General features: G+C 44.2%; 1 protein-coding gene across 4 annotated transcripts in view; it reads left to right on the top strand.

The window, feature by feature from the left end:
- The first annotated feature begins 429 nt into the window (after nucleotides 1–429).
- Tbc1d31 (TBC1 domain family member 31) overlaps nucleotides 430–26,396 on the top strand; it is a 63,968-nt gene continuing 38,001 nt past the window's right edge. For 2 of the 4 annotated variants that reach the window (XM_021184042.2, XM_021184041.3), the window contains exons 1-6: nucleotides 430–567; nucleotides 4,086–4,232; nucleotides 9,533–9,648; nucleotides 12,520–12,698; nucleotides 22,336–22,487; nucleotides 26,120–26,279. In XM_021184042.2, the coding sequence (XP_021039701.1) occupies nucleotides 491–567; nucleotides 4,086–4,232; nucleotides 9,533–9,648; nucleotides 12,520–12,698; nucleotides 22,336–22,487; nucleotides 26,120–26,279 (831 nt within the window). In that variant the 5' untranslated portion in view covers nucleotides 430–490. The remainder of the gene's footprint in view (nucleotides 568–4,085; nucleotides 4,233–9,532; nucleotides 9,649–12,519; nucleotides 12,699–22,335; nucleotides 22,488–26,119; nucleotides 26,280–26,396) is intronic. The other 2 variants (XM_029469733.2, XM_029469732.2) reach the window with 1 other exon arrangement.

Here is a 26,396-nt window from a genome sequence, read left to right as displayed (position 1 = left end):
CTTGTCTTTTGCATCTTTTTTAGTTATTCCTATAAATCTCTTATTCTAAACGCAATATAGAACGAAATGCAGGCGGCAGCAGGCTCTCTGGAGAAAAACACTTTTGGTGTCTATTTGAGCCTATAGGTGTCAGAGAACTGAAGTCCCAGACTTGGTTTTCAGAAAACTACAACTCCCAGAAGCCTTTGGGTCGCAGAATTAGCGAGAAGCCTCAGAAAAGGGGTGGAGTCTAGAGAGAAGCCGTTGGTTGTTTCCATTGTCCAGAGTGGAGGGACCACAAGAGCGGAGGTGGGCGGATCCCCGTCCTGATTGGTTTTAACTAGAAGGGGCCTCCCCCGCGTGATTGGCACAGTCCTTGGGGGCGGAGATCCCGGGGCGGCCGCTCGAATTTCCCGGGTTGGGCGCGCGGGGACTGCTGGGTAGCTCTCGGGACGGTTACCCCACCGGGTCAGCCGCGGACCGGAGTACAGGGTAGGGGTGGGGGTTCGACATGCAGAGCACTGACCTGGGCAACAAGGAGAGCGGCAAGATATGGCACCGCAAGCCATCGCCAGCCACTCACAACGGGTGAGGTCGCGCGCTGTGGAAACCGACGAGGGGGCGGGTCTGCGGGAGGCTGAAGTGGGAAGCGTGGAGGAGGGATGCTGGCCCGGGGATTCTGACTCTGGCCGTGCGCTGCATCCCTGGGTTGGGACCTCAGGAGGAGCAAGTAGCTCCGGAAACCGTAGATTGCAGTTGTCCCAGAATCTGGTCCCCGGTCACGGTGAGAGGCAGGCAGGAGAAGGCTCCACGACTTGTGCAAAAGAATTTGCAGTTCAGCCGAGTCCTAGGACTCCACCTGCTTTGATTTATTAACCTCAATTCCAGTTGGGAAAACAAAACAAAACAAAACAACAACAAAAACCTCCAGGAGGTGATGGGAGCAAAGAAGGCAATGCACATCTACCTTTCCAAAAGCTGATGCTCTCCATCCTAAAGTCATTCATTACATTGCACACCTGTAATGTTGAGAGCCTAGTGTGGGCCAAGCACGCTTTTCACTATGGAACAACCCTGGAACAAATTTAAGTTCTGCAGTTGCACAGAGTGTCTGTTGCGGGGCCTGTCAGTGATGGGGGACTTTTACCCGCCTGTGCTTCTTTTCATTCTGTTTGGAGTAGCCGGTTTAAGACTCAGCCTCTTGTGTGACGTCAGTGGGAGTCTTTGCCCCCCCCCTCCCCATTTGTTTTGGTTCCCATGGTGCGTGCCTAAGTGATCTTGGTGCTTCTGATTACCTAGGTTTGTGTGGACTGCATGGTATCACTCGGGTTCATATCTCGAGGTTTGTTTCTCAAGAGACTTTTCTATTTATCTTTTAGCTGCTTCCCTAGAAATCAGACTAAGTGTCTTTGTAAGCTGAAAGCAGTTATAAGTGGATCAGCCACTTATTTGACTAGCCAGCCAGCCACTGTGTTTTCTGGTGGCTGTCCACCCTTTATCAGTACTATTCACCCATCGACCTATTGGATAAACAATCTTGTCAATGGTGGAGATTCTTCGGCGTTTTCCTTTGAGCTTGGAAAGCAGTTTTGAGCCAGGACAGCTAAGTTGAACCAGCCAGCAGAGCTCAGAAAGAACAAGAAAGGGTGAGCTTACTCAGCAGTAAGCCTCAGAGGCTGAAAACATTCTAGGTCTAGATTAGATTGTATGGAGGCTAGAAGCTTTGGGGACTAGGCCTAGGTTAATAGACAAAAGGCAGTAAGCCTCTAGGATGACAACTACATCAGGAGAATAAAAAACGTGTGTGTGTGTATGTATGTGTGTGTTGATGTGTGTGTGCATGTGTGTATATGCAGGTATGCTTGTAAAGCCCAGAGATCAGCATTGGGGTCTTCCTTAATTGCTCCTCACCTTAGTTTTTGAGACATAGACTCTGATAGAACTTAGTGCTCATTGCTTTAGCTTGAGGCAACTGTCTGTTTCCAACGCCCCTTCACTGGGGTTCCAGATGTGGGCCACGATGCAAAGCTTAATTTTTGTCTTTTCAACACCATGAAACTCCATAAAGATGAACAGCCTAAGATTTTTTTTCCTATATCCCTGATCAATCTGTTTAAAAAGCTCTATGTTTAGAAAAACAGGAAGAAAAATCATTTTTTTCCACTGCTGAAGATTTAACCTAGGGCTTTGTACATCTTAGGCAAGTGCTTTACCAGTAAGCCCAAGAGGAAAATGTCTAACCCACTTATCAGTGTAGCATGTAGCATCTTTCTGTAAGTTTTGAAAATGAGATTTTAATTTGGAATATCAGAACTCAACATATAAGAGACTAGGGGATTGGCTCAGAGCTTAAGTGCATTGGCTGCTCTTACAGAAGATCTAAGCTTCATTTCCAGTATCCACTTCCACTTGGTACCTCACAGCCTTCTATAACTCAAGTCCCAGGGGGAATCTAAGACCCTTTTTTAGCATCTGTAGGCACCAGGCCTGGGCACAGTGCACAGACTGCTCAATCAAAGATAAATCATTTTTAAAAGATTCATACGCAAAAGATAAAATTTTCATGATTAAACACTATTCTTGAAATAAAGGGCTAGCCAGAGGACTCAGAAGGTAAGGGAGCTTTCGGCCAAGCCTGATCTCTTGAGCTTAGTCCCTAAGGCACATTATGGTAGGAGAGCGCCAACCCCCGTAGGTTGTCCTGTGACCACCACGTGTCAGGCATGTGTGAGCGCGAATACACACACATGAAGTCATTTTAAACAGGGTGGGATTGTGCTGATCTTCAAGATCAGAATGACGATGCATGATTTCGTTTCCCCGTCTTTGTTTTTGAGATAGGATCTCACTGTGCAGCCCAAGCTGGATTCAAACTCAGTTTTCCTGCCTCCACTTCCTGAGTCCTGGGATTATCGCTGCGCATCACTGCGCAATTCTGTATAGTCAGGAAACCGTTTGGGGCTGCAAGTGTTTTGTCTCACATTTGCCGTGTGCACGGCATGGCATATTTGTGGAAATCAGAGGACAACTTGTGGGTATCATTTCTCTCCTCCCATCACTGGGGCCTACGAGATCAAACTCCGGTCACCAGGTCACCAGGCTTGGTGGCGAGCATCTTTGCCTGTTGAGCTACCCCACTGGCCCAGTAGATTTTCTAAACCATTTTTCAGCAGATGTATGGTACAGGAATTCTTCAAAAATAGTAAACTTAGACAAATATCACTGTGCATTCTATACAAAGTTTGCCCGTGAAAGTAGTGCATAATTACGAACAAATACATATCAAGTCTAGAAAAGTGGAGTGGGCAGAAACTACGCCATGTCACTCTTCTCCACGCACAGCAAGCAGCATTTATGTTTATCCGTTTTTTTCCCCACATGACACCTTTTCTTTTGCATATTTATGTGAATTGTATATTTGCTTGTTTTGTGTATGAGTAATTTAAAGCTCAAGGATAAAGTGTTTGAATTTTCCACATAGCTTTAGTGCACACTCTATGTATCTATAGGATAATATTGAGGAATTAAGTCCACTTCTTACCATTGGAGCAGAAGTCTGATTCATGGGTTTTCAAAGAATGATGTAAAGCACTTTACAGGCATGGAGTGAGCGCTGTGTATTGTAGGTCAGGTTCAGGGGCACAGTGATGACCATGTAGTCCTTAGAGCACGCACTTACCAGGGCACTGTGGAGGTCTCAGAGGTGGAGATACAACTGACGCTTTGTGGAGCGTTTTATGTTACAGTAAGACTCTCCTATCCTGTTGCCTATTCATTGTAATGCTGTTTGCATGTGCCTTTTTACTGTCATCTTTGCCGCTAAACTATAAGTGACAAAATAACCTTGTCTCCATTATTCCTAGTGTCTGGCTCCATCAGTTCTGACATGAAGTAAGTTTTCTAGTATCTAGTGAATAAATGAATGTTAGCTTCTTTCCTAGTGAAAGGCTTTCTGAACTGTTTAGAAACCCTTCTAAGACTGATTCTAGGGACGAGAGGGACATCAGTAGGAAGGATAAGCAGGCAGGAAGCCTTCAGTAGAACCCAATACATAAAAGCCGGTATGTGGTGTGGAGCGTAACATTTAGATTGTTGTGTTTTGACAGAATTATAGTGAACATTGTTCACAGCACTTCTGAATACCATCCCAAAGTCTTGCGGTTTTTGAATGTGGCTTTTGATGGCTCAGGCGATTCCTTCATTGCTGGGGACCATCAGGGAAACATCTATGTTTTTGACTTGCATGGAAACAGGTAAGCAGACGCTTTCAATATGTGCCTTATTACTTAGGGAGTTGTCGTCGACTATCCCAGTGACTTACAGATGACTTACAGAGCCCTGCTGAGTTCTTAGAAAGCGACTTTAAGTGCTGGTGGAAGAGTGGAGGACTGGTTTACAGGGTGGCTGGCAGCTCTGAGTATTCTTCCTGAGACCCGATCTTATTATGTCCCAGGGTGGCCTCTCGACCCTGCAGTGGTTCTATCTCAACCTCCCCATTGCGGGGAGCCACCAATCCTGCTTGCTTGCTTGTTTGTTTTGTTTTTTCATTGCAATTTCTATATTGTATTTTATTTCTTATATGAGTGTCTGTATGTGTATGCATACATAGCATGCCACAGCTTGCATGTGGAGGTTAAAGGGACAGCTTCCAAGAGTCAGTTGTCACCTTCTGCCATGTGGGTCCAAGGGATTGAAGTCATGCCAGTTAGGCGTAGGGGCAAGCACCTTTCCCCACTGAGATAAAAGTCCTGCCAGCCTTGTTCGCTTTCCCTTAAATTTAAGTTTTCATCCCTACTCATGTGTCATTAAGTCCTGGTGCTTTGCTAGTTGATTTAGAAACTTGGTTTCCTCTGAACCTTTTTGTTACAGTGTACTAGATCCAAGAACCACAAGGAGTTGGAGTCCCCCTCCTTCCTTTCCTCCCAGAAGCAGTTAAGTAGGATTGGACACTAAGTATCCATGGCGAGGGGAGGCCAGGAGACAAAGTAGGAAGGGAATGTGCTGTACATCCAGCAACAGTCGCAGGATGACTGCATGGGGCAAGTGTCACTGAGGAGGAGTTAGTTTAGAGAGCCTTGATCAAATCAGACCACACTGGGAAAATAATACCGCACGAGGACTTCAGGTAAGGAGAGGAAGAAAGCTAGAGTGAACTCTTCGGTTTTAGATTAAAGTTGGCATAAACTCTGGGTTTGCACAGAGATAGAAATAAACACAGACATCTATGTGAGGAGGAACACCTCTTTCCTAGTGTTGTCCCCTCAGAGGGCCAGGACAGTGTGCCAGGAGCAGTGTACAGACCTTGGGCTCAGTTCTTAGATTCCAAGAACTATTCATTGGTAAAAAGAAACCAGAGGTCCTTGCAGAAATGGCAGGTTTTAGTATAGGAGCAAGCGTGCTATAGGATGAACCTGTAACATTTCATAGACAGAAAAAACTATTCCCAGAACCATAAGAATGTCAGGAAGCCAGCTTTCGAGAGCACCTACAGTGGAGATGATTTGAGCTGTAATGTAAGTACTGAGAGTGATGTGTCATGCCCCTGATGCCAGTCACGACCCGTGCGTTCCTGCTGTAAGCAGTGCTTTCATGCAGACTGGGATGTGGCACAGTCAAAACTTTTTCTCCCTACAAAATTTTTTCTTTATTTTATCTTCCAATACTGGGGCTTCGAACTCAGGGCTTTATACAGGTAAGCATTCTGCCACTGAGAAATCCCCAGCCTTACCACAAAATCCTAATTATAGAAGAAACAGAGTAACGGTTAAAGTGAAGAGACTGGCATACACTGTGTAAACCAAATGATTAACATTACTAGGACCAGGGAAGGCTGGTGGCCAGATGCGGTAAAAAGCACACAGTGGTTCTGTGTGGTTCTTGCCAAAGACAGAACCCAGATGCAGCCGGATGGAGTTCAGCTAGTAGGGACGTTCACTAACAAAACTTGTCCTGGAACTGTCACAGAGGTCACAGTTGAGAATGTTGGAAAAGGGAATAGACCCTCAGATGGAGGGAGACTGGAGAGACATGGTGGAGGCATGAGTCTGCACCCATCCGCCTCCTGTCAGGCCGCTGCAGGACACCTGGCAGGCTGTGGAAGGACTCTGATGATTAGGGGTGGAAATGTCGGGAACATGATTGTGGTCACTTACTCAGAGAAGTCACAGATTTATCTGCAGTCTGTTAGAAATCTGCTAACCATCAGTTTTGCTGCTCACTAAAAATAGCAGTGACCCTGCTGCCCGACCCTCATTTTTCCTCACCCTCCCTGGCGGTCTCACCTGGAGTTGCTCCTGTTGCTGGTCAGCAAGATGCTGGTCCAGGGCTCCCCTTACACAAAAGCATGCCCCTGTGTCAGCGATTCTCAGTGGGTCCTTGCCCCTTTGCTGTTTGCCATTCTCCAGGAACTGCTGCAAACACTTTACAATTTCTTTGTCTACTTGTGTTGGACATAGACCTTTCTTTCACTGCTCAGCCTCCTGATTTATGAGGAAACAGATGCCAAAGCCTCTCTTTCTTTTTCCCCATCTCAGCCTCCGTTATGCCAGTGAGTTCATACATCCGTAACTTGTCATCTTGTTCCTAAACCAGTGGTCCTGGTTACTCCCTGGTCCCATCCCTGCCTTCAGCCTCTCCTGGGTCTTCACACCCAAGTCTTCACACCCAGGACTTCACACCCGGGACTCCCCTGCTTGTTTTTTCCGTTGTCTCTCCGATGTCTATGATGGGGAAGGAGAAATGATTGCCCCCTACCCTCTTAAATTGTGAGCCAGGATTCTTATAGCAAAAGACAGATTAGCAAGGAGAGAATGGGTTATGGCAGAGGACCTGTAGGTGTTCAGGGAGCGACCAAGTTCCAGATTACTTGCAGCAGAAAACAATAAAACCTTAGAGGAGTGAACCGGAAGGACTCGCTTCTATCGAAAGACAGTGAGCTGTGGGAAGGCAAGCATGCGCAGAACAGCGGTAGGTGATGTGGTATGCTGATCCCTCTGGTGCCTTCCCCAAGATGAGGCTCTGCCTTCTAATTGACCTTTGTCCTTTGTGATAGACAGGGGAGGAGGGACACCTTTGACATTTATTCAGATTTACGTAGACCAGACAGATCAAGGCCAGGAAAGCATAGAACTTTGTTTGTATCGGCCTCTTGATTGTTTGATCAAAACAATCCTTAGACAGAGGTGTGTTTGAGGATGATCATTCAACTGAGCAGGAAGCTGAAGGGCTGGGAAGCCAGGTGTGATTATTAAGCCCTCAGTCTTTCTTAGGGCCCAGCACAGTGGTCTCTTCAGTCTCCTTTATAGTGAAACACTGGATACTCCCATCTCCCCCTCTCTCTTAGGCTTTGAGTTACAACTCTGCTGGTTTTCCCACCTCTCTGATCTCATCCCTTGCTTTGCTGGCTCCTTCCAGTGTCTACTGCCAGACGTGGTGATGCTCAGGCACCTGCCCTCTCAGGCACCTGCCCTCTCAGGCACCTGCCCTCTCACGCACCTGCCCTCTCAGGCACCTGCCCTCTCACGCACCTGCCCTCTCACGCACCTGCCCTCTCACGCACCTGCCCTCTCACGCACCTGCCCTCTCACGCACCTGCCCTCTCACGCACCTGCCCTCTCACGCACCTGCCCTCTCACGCACCTGCCCTCTCACGCACCTGCCCTCTCACGCACCTGCCCTCTCACGCACCTGCCCTCTCACGCACCTGCCCTCTCACGCACCTGCCCTCTCACGCACCTGCCCTCTCACGCACCTGCCCTCTCACGCACCTGCCCTCTCACGCACCTGCCCTCTCACGCACCTGCCCTCTCACGCACCTGCCCTCTCACGCACCTGCCCTCTCACGCACCTGCCCTCTCAGGCACCTGCCCTCTCACGCACCTGCCCTCTCACGCACCTGCCCTCTCAGGCACCTGCCCTCTCAGGCACCTGCCCTCTCAGGCACCTGCCCTCTCACGCACCTGCCCTCTCACGCACCTGCCCTCTCAGGCACCTGCCCTCTCAGGCACCTGCCCTCTCAGGCACCTGCCCTCTCAGGCACCTGCCCCGGCGTTGTCCTCCCAGTGCTCTCTGGAGTCATCTCACCAGCAGAGCCTTGGGCATTCTGTTGACTGAGATGTAGCTTCTAGGATTACTCTGATGGGTTCTCCAGTAGCTACTAGCAGCTTGCAGCCCTTGAGCCTTCATAAGGTGACTAGATACACTGTAAGTGTACTGCCAAATTACACACTGGAGTTGAAGACTTAGGATGAAATAGAAATGGAATATTTGATTAAACATTGAAATAAGGTTTTGGATATTAAAATTAGTTGTATCTTTTTCTTTACTATAACATAGCTCCTAGACAGTTTTAAATTACACATATGGCCTATATAGTATCTCTTAGACCCCATAGATCTGAATGTTGGGCCTTGAACTCAACATCTTTAAGATTTAAGATTCCCAGCCGGGCGTGGTGGCGCACGCCTTTAATCCCAGCACTCGGGAGGCAGAGGTAGGCGGATTTCTGAGTTCGAGGCCAGCCTGGTCTACAGAGTGAGTTCCAGGACAGCCAAGGCTACACAGAGAAACCCTGTCTCGAAAAACAAAAAAAAAAAAAAAAAAAAAGATTTAAGATTCCCTACCCTCAAGCTTGTGCCCTTTCTCCTAAGCACAAAAGCTTAATGTAAATGAATTTGTAAATGAAATTCTAGTTATGTGTCAAGCTCTCTTAAGAACTCACCACACATTATTTAATCCAATCACACCAACTCTTGGGCTTCTTTTTTTTTTTTTTTTTCGAGACCAGGGTTTCTCTGTGTAGCCCTGGCTGTCCTGGAACTCACTTTGTAGATCAGGCTGGCCTCGAACTCAGAAATCTGCCCGCCTGTGCACCACCACGCCTGGTCTTTTTTTTTTTTTTTAACCGTACATACTTTTATTGATTATTTGAGATTTCATGTGAGGCCTGCCAATCACATTCACTTCCCAGTCCTTCTAGGTCCAACCCCCAGCCCTGTTTGGCTTCCTGTTCTGATCTTCATTTAACTCTTGAGAAACTCCTGTGTTTAATGCATCCCTGGTCTCTCTCAGCTTAACACAGCCCCTCCTGTGCATCCTCACTGTGTGCCTGTATCTCTGGGTGAGGTCTTCCCCAGTAGCTTTCACAGTAACCACCTTTTCTTCTCTGTCCCTCCATCTGTCAGTTGTCTTTGCTTCCAGAAGCATCCTTCATGGCTAGTTGTAATTTTTGCTATGCCAAATTAATAGAAACTTAACAATGGCTCCCCAATTAGCAAATTATTAACAAAAAAATCAAAAACTTAACAAGACTTCCCAGTGGTGGAAGTGGAACCCAGTGTCCTTAGCATGGTTCCTGAGAGAGAGAGGTAATTGTAGCGCTGGCATTTTGCACGTGGCAGGAATCCTCTGATTATTCACAGTGGGTCTCTTAGATCTTCTGTCTGGTTTTAGCCCACCATTTTTAGGTCTCCTTTTCCCCTCTGAGGACTCCACCACTGTGAAGTTTATGACCACTGGTAGACTTCCTGATACTAATACAGCCATTTCTTAATAGGTTTAATCTTGTTCAGCGAACAGCACAAGCGTGCACAGCTCTGGCCTTTAATCTTCATAGAAAGTCTGAGTTCCTTGTGGCGTTAGCTGATTATTCTATTAAATGTTTTGATACAGGTAAGACGTCCTTCTGTTTGTCTTCTGAAGCTGACTAAAACATAGCCCAGCAGACTGCAAGGTCCTCCCAGCCTGTGTAGCCTCAGGAGCAGTCTGTTCAAGGCTGCTCACAGGACTTAAGAAAGCATTGTACATGTGACTGACTCCAGCCTTAATACAGGATGCATATATGAGAGCCAGCCAATGAGAGAGGTGCGTAGGGTAGGATCTGGGAGACTTTTAAGGATGCTTCCATGTCTTCAGTGGTAGATTACCCTCCCAGCATACATGCAGAGACTCTGCTGGCTATGACTGAGGTAGGACGGTCCCTCAAGCTTTGGTGTCAAGAATTTTACCTGAGGCTCTTGCATGCAGACACAGTTAATTGCATTACTGCCTATGTGTACATGTGAGGGCAGTCTGACTGTAACATCTCTCATCCCATTATCACCAGGGTTGATGTATTGTCTGGGGTTGAATTCTGTTTCCAGTCCTCCTGCCTTCCTGATGCCCAGTCTGTTAGAGTTGCTGGTCCTGCTGGCGAGACCAGCCCCAGCTCTGAGTCCTTAACAGAAGCCATTTATTTGTAGCTAAGGGGCAACTGAATAATAAAGATATTCCTACCATGTGGGAAACCCCAGGAGTTAAGGATTACCTCCCATGAGTGCAAATATGACACCTGTCTTTCAAGACCAAATTCCACACTATACAGGTATTCTAAAAAACAAACAAACAAACCAAGCAAAAAATCCCACATATTTCATACCATATTACATATATTCTTTAAGTTGGCGTTCTGGAGTGCTATAGTTTAAAACCCTTACTCTTCAATCACAAGTGAAATGAAAAAAAAGTAATTGTATTTTTGTTACTAAATAATTGATAGTATATAATATTTAGAAAGATATAAATATGGTTAACCATAGTGATAATAAATGGTTATATTGTATTCTTTTCTGAGGACTATTTTCTGACTTTAAGTACTGATTTATTTGTATCATAGTAACTCACTGAGATGAATATCCTTATGACCATTTGCAGAGAGGAAACTGAGGCAGTGAAATAGTTTGACCAGGGCTCCACGTTTATATAAAGTAAAGCAAAGACTGGGAACCTATGTCCTGCATGCTCCCTGCAAATAAGTACAAATCGTTGTCTTTTTAGTAGTGCCTAGAAATTCAGTCAGCACTGCTGGGACAAAAGTTCTTTAAAACATTAAGTCTGTCTATGCTTACAACTAGCTTCTTACCATTTTCTTCTGTCTGAGCTCCATTTTTTAATAGCCTACTCTCTCATTGAACCTGACACCCATTAAGTTCCTTAGATGCTATCTCCAGTTCCTGACTTCCTCTTCATCTCTTTCTTTCTTTCTGTTTGTGGCCAAATCCTGCTTCCTCACAGCATCTATTAATAAACCCAACTTTTGTGCCTCCTACTCCCTACAACACCACCCACCCCACAATAGCGAGACTGTCTCCATGGTGTAAGGGCTGGACTACTTCATCTTCAGCCGGCTGGCCTACTTCTTGGAAGTCTGCTGTGCAATTGAGTCTCCTCAGAATGACAGAGAAGCTGCTACACCCTTGATACCTCAACAGTATGGCTGCCTAAACAAGCCATGAGCATTGATACCACTTGTCATGCTGTCCTGGAAGGAAGCAATCTCATAGGCTCCACCCCTAGACAAAGAACTACAGCATTGTTAGCCAGCTCTGAATTTTCTATTAACATCACGGAAAAATAAAAAGAACTGCACTTCATAAAACAGGAGGTTTTTTTTCCCCACCATTAGCTGATGGGGGACAACATAAGGAATTGAAAAGCAGTTCTTTAAATGTAGCTTATGAAAAGCTACAATGTTACCCTCCCTCTTTTGCTGAGGGTCAGGAAGGAATGTGTAATAATGGCAGACATTAGGCGAGTATTTGGAAGCCCCTGTTCCCTGAGGAACTTGGTGCTTTGTCTTCACTTCCGACCTCCTTTGTATCTGACGGCTTCATGCTTTCTCTCTCACCTCACTTCCATCTCTCTGGAAGAATTTGGATCACAACAGTGATATGATACAAACAACTTAGAACTACTCACACAAGCATGAGGATAAAATGAAACTCTCATTTCCTTACCCGGTGCTAATTACCATGAAGAGTTTTGGTCTTTTCTCTACCATTCTGTTTTCTCTGTTTACACACACAGACACATGACTACCTCAAAGTCAGAACCTTTGTTTGTTTGTTTGTTTGTTTACTTATTTAGACAGTTTCGCTCTGCAGCCTCTGGCCTGGAATTTACTGTGTAGCCCAGGCTTCAAACTCAGAACCTTTCTGCTTTAGCCTGCTATGTGCTAAGATTAGAGACCCATACCACCACGCCTGCCCCAAATTCAATTTTAATTTTTATTATGTGGTCTTCTTTCATTTATTTTCTAAAATAGGATCTGTCTGCGTGGCCAGAACTGACCTCATATTTACTGTTGCCCAGGGTGGCTTTAAGCTTACAGCCATCCCCCTGCCTCAACCTCCCAAGTGCTTACAGGGTGACAGGTATGTGTCAGGATGCCTAGCACTATCAGTTCTTTAATTCAGATTTATCCTTTTTCCCTGGCATGCTGAAACTGTTCTCCTTTGTGTGTTATCACATGGTTTGACACAGTACCATGGTTTGACACAGGCTTGTGTGCCTGAACTGTGTCACTGGAGCCCGGAAGCTCAGCGCATGGACAGTGTTTCTCCATCACTGATAGCGTTTGAATTTGTTCCTTTTCTCCACTGCCTTTTTCTTAGTTTAAGCCCCTATTTCTTGTCTGGATTGTTACAGCAATGTAAATTAGCCCTGTCTAATTTGTGTATCTGTGAGAGATGGCTTACCGATGTAACAATTTCACTGTTACCACAGTCACCAAGGAGCTGGTTAGCTGGATGAGAGGACATGAGTCGTCGGTGTGTTCCATTTCTGTGCACGCATCTGGGAGATACGCCATCACTACTTCCTCTGACACAGCTCAGCTCTGGGACTTGGATACTTTCCAGAGGAAGAGAAAGCTGAACATCCGCCAGTCGGTGGGCATACAGAAGGTCGGTGTCTCAGCGTGGCCTTCTCCCACTCTTCCTGGTCACAGGAGTCAGGGGTTCAGTAGCCAGGAGAGTTCTCAGCACAGCACAGGCAAACAGTCGGGCTTAACTGTCACTTACAGCTGTGTTCAGAACACAGTTATGTCTGATATGTTCAGAACACAGAGATTTTTCTTCTAAATTACTATAGTTGTGAAATGTCCACTGCCGTAAGCAACAGATTTAAAATGTCTTAGTGTAACATTAAAATATTGAAGATGTTTTCCAATTTTGCTATGAACAAATTTAAACACACAACAGGTCTATAAGAACTTCATAGTAAACACGGGTGCTTGTCATCTAGAATTCTTCATTAACATGTTACTCTACTGTGAATTCAGTACATGCTAGTATAAAGTAAATTTAAATGCAGGCAATATTGTACTCAAGTATTTAAGTTTTCATTTAATCGATCATGGTTGAAGTGTTTGTTAATAGAATGATTTACATCCGAAGTGCCTACACATCACTAAGGGAGTGTGACTACAGATGTGTGCACCTGTGACCTATGTGGGGTGGGTGATCCTTACTGTTGCCTGAGAAATTCTCATCATTTTCTTTCTCTTTTTCTTTCTTTTTTTTACTTATTTTATTTATTTATTTGTAAAGGAGATGAAAACGTAGTTTTTATTGTGGATTCATCTTTTTAACATGTAAAACTTTATTAAAAGTGAGTCTATATTGAAGCCTGCTCAGTGAGAATGACCAAAGCTGTCTATACAACACTGTTCATTTAATTAATCCAGGTAATTTCCATTAATTGGATTCAAAACTATCCGATCTTAACCAAGCAGTAAGTCTTACTGTCTTGTGACTTCTGCTGGCAGCAATGGCCACTTGCTTCTTAATAGAGAAAAAGATAATATGAGAATAAAATCTCCACATAGTGAAACCAATTTTCTAAAAATATTTTTGTTGATTCTTTAAGAATCTCTTACATGCAAACAATGTATTTTAATCCCATGCACCCCCTCTACTCCCCTAACATCTCCAAGTTTCATGTCTCCCACCACCAGACCTCAACTCTATGTCTTTTCAAAGAAAAGAGAACAAAACACTATTTGCATTCATATGGAATCATAAATGACCTTGGATAACCAAAGCAACCCTAAGCAAGTGAACAGTATGAAGCCATAGTTTAAAAAAAAAAATGTAACATACATCCCATCAAGCCTCCAGAGGGAACCAGAATAAAGCGGAGCAATTAATCACTGCTCACTGAGTGATTGTCGTTAACACTTTCATTACAAGTGACTGCCAGCCTGTGAACTGCAGGTTAGATGGAGGATGACATGCTTAAACTAGCGTTCAGTTTTGCTGCTCTGGATAATAGCATGCAGAAATAAACAGCCAAGTCCATTTGGTTATAGCCAACAGTGTAAGGGTAACTTCTACTCACCTGACTCAGTTGTCATCTCAGAGGCTCACTGCTGAATAAACTCACCCTTTCTAGCTTTTCCTGAACTCTGTCCAGGAGGCCCAAACTCCTCTCCAAGCGGATTGATTCGAACTGGCTTTACTGCGCTTCTGACTGAGTTGCTCTGCTTGGCCTCAAACTCTAGCAATTTGTTCTAATCTTCTGGCTCCTTCATCTGCAACCTGTCAGTTGTCATGAGAGTTGGGAGTATCCTGTCTCTGACTCATGCTGTCAAGTCTTTCTCTGATTCATCCCTTTTTCTGCCCCTCAGTTGGATGTCAATTTCAAACGTGCTTGCTTCCTTCTACAAAGTAACCTTCCCTTCGTTGTTTGGTATTGAAGGTGTATACTAAGGGTGTATCTGTATTTCCAGCAGAGGGATTAAAGGTATGCGATGTGTCTGCATTCCAGCCAGATCACATACACCTAGACGGTCTGGATAGAATCCCTTGCTATACCAGACATGTGGCTGGGTTAAAATCCTCCACACGGGCCGGGCGTGGTGGCGCATGCCTTTAATCCCAGCACTCGGGAGGCAGAGGCAGGCGGATTTCTGAGTTAGAGGCCAGCCTGGTCTACAGAGTGAGTTCCAGGACAGCCAGAGCTATACAGAGAAACCCTGTCTCGAAAAACCAAAAAAAAAAAAAAAAAAAAAAAAAAAAAAATTCCTCCACACAACAGTCTCATACATTGAATTATTTTTATTTTATGGCACTTCTTTATGGTCTTTCTCAGTGCATAGTTTCATAAACATATAACTGCTTTGCAGTATGCATCATTTCCCTCCACTGCTCGGTAGTCACAGCCTTTCATAGACGTTTCTGATACTTTTCTCCCGTGGCTTGGTTTTGTCTCTTATAAAACTCATAAACTGAACTATTTGGTGATACTTATATAAGGCCTGTTTTATGTGATTTGTTCCTTTTTATCACTAATTAGTATTCCGTGTATAAATATAGTACCTTTAAGAGATTCACTTATTTTGTTTTTAGAGTTTATTTTTTTCTCCTCTGATTAGCTAAATACTATTTTCAGGAGTATCTGTGTCTCCAGTGAGATTGCTTTATTTAGGCTATGTTGTAATGTGGTATTGCCTTTATTCTCTTCCTTATTAATATGAGCAGCTACTAATGCATGTCAACCAAAAATTTATCATATGGTCTCCATGGAAATCCCAGAGTTCTTTAGTGTGCTTTTAATAATTAAAAAGAAAATAGAAGTTGTAGCCAAGTATTCATTAGGGACATGGACCAAATGTCTTAGTAGGTCTTCTCCTCTTTAATTGCTTTAGCACTTAAATTGAATTTTAAATCCCAAAGCAGAGAGAGAAGTGAGAAGTGGGAGTTGAGCCCTCTGTGGAGATGGTTGTAGAACAATGAGAGGAAGCCTTCTGCTCCTCTTACCCTAGGTCCCAGCGAGGACACTACTCACTCACTCACAGTCAGTTCAGAATGCCTCCAGATTCTTGTAGGAGGATGCAACTTATGGATATATAAACTTTATACTATATATATATATATATATATATATATATATATATATATATATATGTGTGTGTGTATGTGTGTGTGTGTGTGTGTTCTGTGATGCTTATTTGTAAAAATATTGCAAAGTAATAGAACACTGAAGTCTATAATCATTTACCAGCAAACAATTAAAAATGACCGTTGAGCAAACGGTGACTCAACAAGCTTGCTGACCTGAATTTGATCCCTGGAAGCCACAGGCTGGAAAAAGAGAATTGAGACCTACAAGTTGTCTTCTCACCTCCATATGTGTGCTGTCACATATGTGCATGCACACATATGTGCACAAAAGTAAATATAATACAAAGCCAAAACCATATAGCCCTTACAGCAGTTTAACAATGTAAAATAGCTTGGTGTGCAGGATATTCCAGTAATCTTAGCACTCAGGAGGCCTCAGGATTGCCTCGAGTTCAAGGCCAGCCTGATCTGCAGAGCCAGTTGCAAGCCAACCAGGGCTATATAGTGAGACTCTACCTCAAAAATAAATAAATAGAAATATTCTTTCTCCTGGCCTATGCAAACTTTGGAGATAACCAAATAGTCTCTGCTCCTGCACACAGTGTTAGAAGTGGAAACTAACAGTAACCCAGTCTTCAAAGTGAAACTGCTTCGCTTCTTCTCTGTCCTCTGGCTCTTTTTTTTTAAAAAGATTTATTTTATTTATTTTATGTATATGAGTACCCTGTTGTGATCCTTCATGTGAGTACTGGAAATTGAATTTTAGGACCTCTGCTCACTCCAGTCAACCCCGCTTGCTCAGGCCCAAAGATTTATCCCTGCTTGCTCCGGCTCAAAGACTTATTTATTATTATAAATAAGTTCTTCAGGCACACCAGAAAAGGGTGTCAGATCTCATTATGGGTGGTTGTGAGCCACCATGTAGTTGCTGGGATTTGAACTTAGGACCTTCAGAAGAGCACTCAGTGCTCTTACCCACTGAGCTGTCTCGCCAGCCCCACCCCCTACCCCCGTCATCTGATTCTTATAAGCAAGAAGTTCATCTAAAGGCTTTAGTAGATTCCTGGTGATCTTCGCCACAAGGTACTTTACCCAGTGGAAGAGAAAAACAGTAGCAGCACTTACCTCAGCAATGACTTCAGGACTTCAGATAATGCATGCAAGGCACCTATGTAGTGCTTAGGAAAATTGTCACCTGCCATCCATCCATCCATCCATCCATCCACCCACCCACCCACCCACCTACCTACCTATCCACCTATCCACCCACCCACCTACCTACCTATCCACCTATCCACCCACCCACCTACCTACCTATCCACCCACCCACCTACCTACCTATCCACCTATCCACCCACCCACCTACCTACCTACCTAATCTTTCTATCTGTGTGAGACAAGTTAATATAGCCCGGGCTGACCTTGAACTCACTATGATGGCCTTGATTTTCTGCTTTTCCTGTCTCTGTCTCCTGTGTGCTGAGCCTTAAAGGCATGTGCCACCATGCCCAGTTTATGTAGCATGTTGCATTTTGAACCCACGGCTTCATACTTGGTAGGCAAACTCCCTACCAACTGTGCTGTGCTCTGAGTCTCTAGATGTGTTCTTTAAAATGTGTTCTAAAAATAAGATAGTAATATTTTTCTTGAGCTGTAGGCATATAATTCTTTACTAACATTAAGACTCAGAAGGAGTTAACTCAGTTTATGGCAGCTTATGACCCACCCTTGCTTACCTGGCAGCCTACTCTGAACTGAGCTGGCCGAGACCTAAAGCACAAATGTATCTCAGGATGCTGCTGGCTGGGTCTGCCTGTCAGAGTATGCATCACATTACAGGACCTTTTCAAGTGGGTAGTGATGCTAACTGAAGCATCTCCACTCCTGTGACGTCCAGAGCAGTGACTATGGAATTCACTTGGATTTCAAAGTGACTTTTGTTGTTCTTGGTGTCGTTGGTTCTTTTTGGGAGGGGGGATGGGGTGGGAAATGAACCCAGGGCCATGTGTAAGGCTGGTGGTGCTCTGCCGAGGGACTGTGCCGCTGGCCTCTTGAAGTGCCTTTGAGGGACTGACTGTCACTCCAGCTTCTTTCCACTGCATGTGTATGTAGTATAGAAGCAACGCTAAACACCAGCCAGGCACAGCGATGTACCCTGTACTCTCAGATGCTCTAGAGGCTGAGGCGGTAGGACTTCTTTTTAAATATAATGCTATATTTTAAAGATAGTTTGTGCATTATGCATTTATTGCATGTGTGTGTGCACATACACAAGCATGTATGTGGAGGTCAGAGAACAATTTTCAGGAGTCAGTTTTTTTCCACCATATGGGTCCCAGGGACTGAACTCAGGTGGTAAGGCTTGGTGGCAGGTGCCTTTACCCACAGAGCCAATTCTCTGGAGAACTTTGAGTTCAAAGCCAGCCTGGGCAACTTAGGGAGAACCTCATCTTAAAATCTTAAAAACCAAAACTGGGGAGTGATAGAAGGCAGTTGTTGAGAGCCTCACCTTGCATGCCCCTAACTCACCCTCTTCCCTCCTGTCTCCCTTTCTCCAGCAGAATCTGACCACAGCTGTCACTGCTCTAGGGCTTGAGGTGGGGTCCCAGTGCTGAGGTTATAGAGCGAGCTCCACCAGGACTGTCCTCACAGCCATTCTCCTCTTAATTCTAAAAGGCACACTGCTTTCCAGAGGGGAACCCTGAGCTCCAGAGTCGTCCAGTAACTCGCCCAGTGTCAGGTCGTCAAGTAGCTTATAGAATGGTTCTGGTGTGAATCCAGACCTGTCTCACTGCAAAGCAGTGCATAGCACCTCAGCACCTCGTTGTGATGTAACTGAGACCTGTCACAGAAGAGCAGAATGGGACACTGTTTCAGACTTAAAGTGCCAGTACGAAATTAACTATATAGTGAAAGACCCAAAGTTTCTTTGAGAGTCTGCTGTGTCGTTAGTAAAGGTTCCACTTAAATAACAAGAGGCTAACCGAATGAAGACTGAAGTGTGGACACTTTGCCCCTCCTTAGAATTGGGAACAAAACACCCATGGAAGGAGTTACAGAGACAATGTTTGGAGCTGTGATGAAAGGATGGACCATGTAGAGACTGCCATATCCAGGGATCCATCCCATAATCAGCTTCCAAACGCTGACACCATTGCATACACTAGCAAGATTTTGCTGAAAGGACCCAGATATAGCTGTCTCTTGTGAGACTATGCCGGGGCCTGGCAAACACAGAAGTGAATGCTCACAGTCAGCTATTGGATAGATCACAGGACCCCCAATGGAGGAGCTAGAGAAAGTACCCAAGGAGCTAAAGGGATCTGCAACCCTATAGGTGGAACAACATTATGAACTAACCAGTACCCCGGAGCTCTTAATGCTAGCTGCATATGTATCAAAAGATGGCCTAGTCAGCCATCACTGGAAAGAGAGGCCCATTGGACATGCAAACTTTATATGCCCAAGTACAGGGGAACACCAGGGCCAAAAAAATGGGAATGCGTGGGTAGGGGAGTGGGGGGGGAGGGTATGGGGGACTTTTGGGATAGCATTGGAAATGTAATTGAGGAAAATATGTAATAAAAAATATTTAAAAAAAAAAACAAAAAAAACCCCAAGAGGCTAACCAGTCCTACCTCTCCAAACTAGGAGCTCTTGGTTCTTGTAACGCTGAGTGGTAGGATTTTCATTTCTCAGTTAGGACTTAAGGAGTATATCCTTGTATTTTCCATGACTTTTGTTCATCTGTCTGTGAAAAAACTTTATGATCCCTGTCAGAAAATGTCCCATAAAGAAGGTTCTTGCTTGTCGGCCTATACACAGTGAGCACTCCTTGTGTGTCTGTGAAATTCTGCACCCGACTCTCACTTGCTCACTGTTCCCAGCCTCGAGGTTTGTTGTTGTTCTGGGTTTGCTTTTGTAGTGACATGAGCTCTCATTTTTGCCCCAGGCTGTTCTGAACTTACTCTCCTGCCTCAGCCTCTTTGCGCTGGGACTCGGGTGTGCCGCCATCTCTACCTTTCGTCTTATTTTAGTTTTTCACACACAAGAGTGTTGCGCATGGTATGGGAAACTCCACCCACGGAGAAGGCCTGGTTTCTTAATTCGGTAAGGGCTGGTATACCTCCGCAGACTGACCAGGAAATACTGGGTCGGGTGTGCTTGCTCCTGAAGGTGCCCATCCTGGCATTGTGTCCCATGTGTGGCCGTGTGGCTGTGAGGCAGAACTTTAAATTGTTCTACCCTCAGAGGGTTAAATGTTCTGAGGAACCCTGAGAAAAGAAGGGAAGAGGGAAAGATGATGAAATTAGAGAAAAGGCAAGAAAGCCTTGGCCCGGAGTCTCTGGCTTCCTGCGTAGCCAACGGGATCACTCCCTCTGCTGCTGAGACACTCTGTGGTGATGTAGCCATACTCTTAACTAGAGCCAAGCAGACACAGGCGCCGCCCTGCTCTCAGCTCTCCAGAACTGGGAACTAAATACACTGTTTCTTTACAAATTACTCAGCCAACAACATTTTGTCATAGCAACAGAAAATGGCAAATCCAGGAAGCTTAGATTTCTCTTATTTTACAAGGTAATAAGTCTGCCCCCTGGAACTCAGTGCCCCCACTCCTACCACCCCTGCATTTTGTAAATTTTTTTCAAGTTTTTTTTTCTAAGTACTTAATGTTGTCAGGAGATGACATTATCTAAATAATAATGACATGTTTCATTAGGAACAATTTTACAATCATTAAAATCTAGCAATTAAAATCACAAATCTGGTCATGAATAATCATGCAGGCAATAATCTTATCACAGCTATTCACCTAAAATAGCAGTTGATGCTCATTAACTTTTGAGCCTTTGCTTCTCCCAGGAGGAATAAACTTTATTACTTTTCTGGAAAAAAAAAGACTGCTAATTAAAATAAGAATTTTCTGAAGTCACTTTTTGACACCAGTTTTGAAAGTGTCTTAATACATTCATTATGGCTTGTAATCTGTTCATTGCAGATTCCTTCTGTAACTCCGTGTTACAAATCTCACACAGTGAGTTACACCAGAAGGTCCAGGCACAGCCTGTGGCAGTGTGAGCTGAGCACAGTGAGGGCTTTGTCGGTGGCTTACATCTTACGTACTTTGGTTAGCCTTTCGTTGTGTCTCATCAATGACCTTGACTGGATAATTTTAACTAGTGTTTTCATATGCCTTACCCATACCTACATAAATATATATATGTGTATATATATATTTGTTCAGATAGATTGAGAGAGTTATACTGAGGCCATCAGTGATCAGTTTCAGCATTTGGGTTTTTTGTTTTTGTTTTTGTTTTTTTTTTGAGGTGCTAGGGTAGAACTGAGGACGTCTGGAAGGCTACAAGATCACTCTACTGCTGAGCCACAACCACATCCCGGGCTCTGGCACAAATTCCATATTCAAAGGGAAACACTGATTAAAGCTTATATAACAAAAAAGTAATAAAAGATGCTATTTTCAGCCTTGCTGTCAGTGAATTTCACCCATAGTTCTCCGTTAAATCTCTAATAAAATGTGGTTTGATGTATACTTTGATTTTACTTATATACATATTATTTACATTTAGCTTCACTTTTTCAAGTATTCCCTCGGGACTCACTCTTATTTGTTTTCAGACAATTTCACTGTATAGCCCTGGCTGTCCTGGAACTCACCCTGTAGACCAGGCTGGCCTCAAACTCAGATATCCACCTGTTGTGTCTGCCTCTGAGTGCTGGGATTAACGGTGTGCACCACCACTGCCCAGCCTTAGAGGACTTACACTTATGAATGAGCTGGCTAGTTCAGGAGGAAGGCTTTCAATCAAGGCTTTGGATAATGTTGCCTTATCCCATTTACAGTCGGGTGTGACAGGGCCTCTCCGTAGGTTTAACAGGTAGTGTTTAGCACTGTTAATAGTAATTAAAAGTATCATATAACGATAGAGTTGTTTTCCCTGAATGTGCCGGAGTGTGTTTTGATAGATGCATTGTTGAATAGTTTGGTTGTGTGGACATGAACATACTTAGAATTTACATGGAGCGGGTGGGTTACCCTGTGGGGCTTCCTAGTGTAGTTATGAAACAAATGAGCATGAGGTGGCTGAAGCTGTTGCCAGTGAGAGTCAGCATACTTTAAAAAGTGGGCAATTATAATCTGAAGTAATGATGAGAAGTAGGGAAGATGTGTGACTAGAGCCAGTCATTATTACCGTGTTAGATCCTGGGCATCACTGCGTTACACTTAACACAACTAAACATTTAAGTAGTGAGTTGTGCTACAGCTCTACAACACGCTTACAGTGCAGATGTTTCATCTTCCTTACATCAGCGGGACAATAGGCGGATGACGGCATAGGCCATAAATATATGTGCGATTTGTATATGTATAGAAATATGCTCATCAGTTATAAAACTTGATACAAAGGGATCTAACTTTCATCTGAATTTTTAAGTATAAGGTGACAGATTTTATATTATTATTTAGAATTTTGTGTATTTCCTCATCATTATGTAGCCAATAATTTTTTACTTGAAAGGGTTTATTATTTGTTTATTTTAGCTTTTAAAATATTAGTATTAAAACGTATTTTTCTCTAGTTTAGGAGATGTTTAAAAAGGAGACAATGATTGTGTATAATTTTAAATTTAAGAGGACCATGTGGTGAAGGTAACCAAGCTTCTCTGTCCCTAGGTTTTCTTTCTACCGTTAAGTAACACCATCCTCAGCTGTTTTAAAGACAACTCCATCTTCGCCTGGGAATGTGATACTCTGTTTTGCAAGTACCAATTGCCAGGTCCACCTGAAGGCTCTAACATCTTATACAAAGTGTTTGCTGTGACCAGGTAATGAGCATGTTTGTTTGTTTGTTTATTTATTTGTTTGTTTGTTTGTTTGTTTGTTTTTCGAGACAGGGTTTCTCTGTATAGCCCTGGCTGTCCTGGAGCTCACTTTGTAGACCAGGCTGGCCTCAAACTAAGTGCTGGGATTAAAGGCGTGCGCCACCACACCTGGCTCAGTAATGAGCATTTTTAAGGAATTTAGTGTCTGTTTAGAAACAGAATTTCCATTCAGTATTTTGAGAAAAAATTTTCTTTAGCTTTAGAGATGATCTGCAGACTTTGGCTTTATTTTACTTTATTGTGATACTTTTAAATATACAGAAAAGTGGAGACATACATTAACTCCTAAGGACTCCCAGCTGTAGCAGTTGTCAGCTAGTTCCGGTCCTGTTTCTATCTCTGACTACTTATTGTTTTATTGGTAAATATTCCAGAGTATATTTCTGAAAGTTAAGAGCTACTTTTGAAGAACATAACCATGCTATTATTATCAAATTTTTACAAATTAACAAGTGCTCCTTAGTATTGTTATCTAGCCAGCCGTTGCTGAGACGTCAGTCATCTGTCCAGTACATTGAACTAATGACTGCTGTGCTCTGTCCAGGACACAGCAGGCTTTACACAGCTCACTTGGTGGTATGTCTCAACTTGGTTTCCACAGGCTTGATAAGTTAATCAATAAACGTGTGCAAGGACTTGAAGGCTTGAGTTCAGTCCATAGAGCCATGTTCATTTTGTGTGCTGGTGGGTGTGCTAACATATTCTTGTAATCACACCACTGGGAAGATGCTAGTTAATGGGTGTGTAGGCCCTGGAGAGTCTCTGCTGAGAGACAGACAGAGACAGAGAGACAGACAGGGGAGATGGGACCCAAAGAAGCACAGCCCACCATTGTCTCCCAGCCTCCACATGCACCTGTGCACGTGCGCTTCTCTCAGGAGCAGCATAGGCCTCTATCTCTTGGGACCTGGGTGGAATTTGTAATCACTACCTACCCCAGCATGGTGCGTGATAGAACAGTAGTGTCGTGGCAATTCTGTTGTCTGTCTTGGGTTGCTAGCTGTTCTACCTCTGCATTTTTTGCTTGGTTTATTAAGAGCTTTAGCTCTGGAACGCCCCTCACTAACTTTTCCTTTTTGGTTGTTCCTTGACTTCTGATTCTCTAGCTGTTCAAGTGCGAGTTAGAAACTGTAAAGCAGGCGTCTGCATTGGCGCTTTGCTTGCTTTGACATAGTTTATGGAAAACAGCGGAAGGGCAGATAGTGCTTGACCCTCCATCCTCCTTTTCCTTAGTTGTTTTTGCTGTTATTTTGGGATTCTGCTTATATGTATTTGTTTTTGAGATAGGATCTTAGTCTAGCACAGGCATACCTCAAATTCATGGCAATCCTCCTGCCTCAGCCTCCCTAGAAGCTTCTCTTTTTTGTTGTTCTCAAACCAGTTTTCAAAGCAATAGGTTAGTTTACTGGCATCTTTCAAAGATGGCCATTGAACTCTTTTTTTCTTTTTTTTTTTTATTTTTATTTGTCATTGTGTTTTTTTTATTATTTCTTTATTATATGTAAGCACACTGTAGCTGTCTTCAGACACTCCAGAAGAGGGCGCCAGATCTTGTTACGGATGGTTGTGAGCCACCATGTGGTTGCTGGGATTTGAACTCTGGACCTTCGGAAGAGCAGTCGGGTGCTCTTACCCACTGAGCCATCTCACCAGCCGAACTCTTTTTTTCAAACTCCAGGATTTACTTGGGAAATCTGAAGCCACAGTAGTTAGGAGTTTTAACAAGTTATGCTGTTCTCTCGTTTCCAACCACTTAGTCTGTTGTAACTAAGTGTTCGGGACTGAAGAGATGGCTCAGCGGGCAAGACCACTGACTGCTCTTCCCAAGAGCCTGAGTTCAAATCCCAGCAACCACATGGTGGCTCACAACCACCCATAATGAGATCTGATGCCCTCTTCTGGAATGTCTGAAGACAGCTACAGTGTACTTATGTATAATAATAAATAAATCTTAAAAAAACCAAAAACAAAAAACAAACTGCCAGCAGAAATGTAACTAAGTGCTCCAGTTTGTGCCGAGCCTGTAGCCAGCTATTTCTCTAAAGAGTGAGTGGCACGTGCTGGGAAATGATGACTCGAACCCCTACGTGCCACGTGCTGGGGGCGGGGGTGGGGTCGGATTGGGCTGCTTGTTCTTTATAAACCTTTCCACTCCCGTTGAAAAGACTAGGGGGTGGATTGGTTTCTCTCTCTCTCTCTCTCTCTCTCTCTCTCTCTCTCTCTCTCTCTCTCTCTCTCCTTAAAGCTTAGGAAATCTCACCAACTCTACTACCCTGTATATTGAACTGTGTATGGTATTTTGTTCACTGGCATCAATTCTTACCTAATCCGGCCACTCCAGACTCTTCAGTCACTAATATCCTGTTTTGGTCTCTCTTTATTCCTACTTTCTAAATGTATCTCTGCCAAACTAGTTGACTGGTGTCTGCACATCACCACGCTGGCTCAGAGCACTTTCCTCCTTCACTCTCTCTGAACTTCCCAGCACACTCAGAGTAGATTCCATATCCTGCCTTGCTTGTAGCTTAGGCTGTCACCTGCCACAGACCTCCCTCCCTCCCTCTCTCCGTCTGCTCCAGGCACACTTGACTGGTTCTTTCTCCTCCTATACAAGAATCGTATTCCTTCCACAGTACTGTTACTGGGAAATGTGGAATTTCTCCATGTTTCCTAGAGTTGGTCTAGACATGTCATCTAGCGAGCAAGTCTTCCTTCCCAGCTTCTGCGACCTCTGTTTACAGCTGCACAGTTTCTCACTAGCTGACATCAAATTTATTTATTTGCTTGCTTTGTTCCTTCAAAGGACACAGGTTCCCAGCAGCCACGTGGTGATTCAAACCCACTCATAACTCTAGGTCCAGGGGATCCGTTGCCCTCTTCTGGCCTCCAAGGACACTAGGATTACATATGGTACACATACAAACATGCAGGCAAAACTTCCATACAAATTGTGTGTGTGTGTGTGTGTGTGTGTGTGTGTATGAAATATTATAAAGCCATGAAAGAGAAAGACATTTTGTACTAATAATAATTACAGAATAATTTCCAAATTAAGAAAAAAGGTATGTAGGTGTGTGTGTATTTGGGACAGGGTTTCTCAGTGTAGCTTTAGCTTTTCTGGAACTTGCTCTGTAGACCAGGCTGGGCTCAAACTCATAGAGATCTGTCCGTTTCTTCCTCCCAAGTGCTAGGATTAAAGGCATGTGTCACTACCACCTGGCTAATAAATCTTTTTTTTTTAATATATTTAAAATGTACAGGATCCTCAGCCCCTAATAACGCATTCAGCAAGTCAATGCCAAACTCAAGCTGGTGCTTTAAGGCAATAGGTAAACTTCTAGTTCTTCAGTAAGCCTGAGCCGACCTGCCCAGCCCACTGGCCACGTGTAGCCTTCCACTCCTCAGCAGTTAGCCACGACTCCAGAGTCCATCGCTGCATGTGGCCAGAGGCGCCCTGACTCAGTGTGGCTGGAGTTTACCCCAACCCTCACCCCCGCAGGGAGCCCGCAGCAGAAGCAGCCCCGCTGGCAGCTGGGCTCACCCCTTCACTGTTGGGTTTTGCTTTTTAAATGTAGAGATGGCCGAATCTTGGCTGCTGGAGGCAAATCCAATCACCTGCATCTGTGGTGCTTGGAGGCCACACGGCTCTTCAGAATCATTCAGATGCCTGCGAAGGTACGAGCTGTTCGCCATCTGGAATTCCTGCCTGATAGCTTTGATGCCGGTTCCAATCAGGTTAGTAGCAGAAAGAGCAAGCTCCTGCTTCCAGACCTGTGTTGGCTCTGTTGTTCATGCACTTCTCTTCTGTAGTAATCCTTATTCTTTAAAAGTCCCCACACTTACACCATGTAT

The sequence above is a fragment of the Mus caroli genome, unplaced genomic scaffold, assembly GCF_978045245.1.
Source record: "Mus caroli unplaced genomic scaffold, Mus_caroli_1 scaffold_16, whole genome shotgun sequence".
Taxonomy (NCBI): domain Eukaryota; kingdom Metazoa; phylum Chordata; class Mammalia; order Rodentia; family Muridae; genus Mus; species Mus caroli.
Note: the sequence above shows the minus strand (reverse complement) of the source record. Positions and strands in the feature narration are given on the sequence as shown.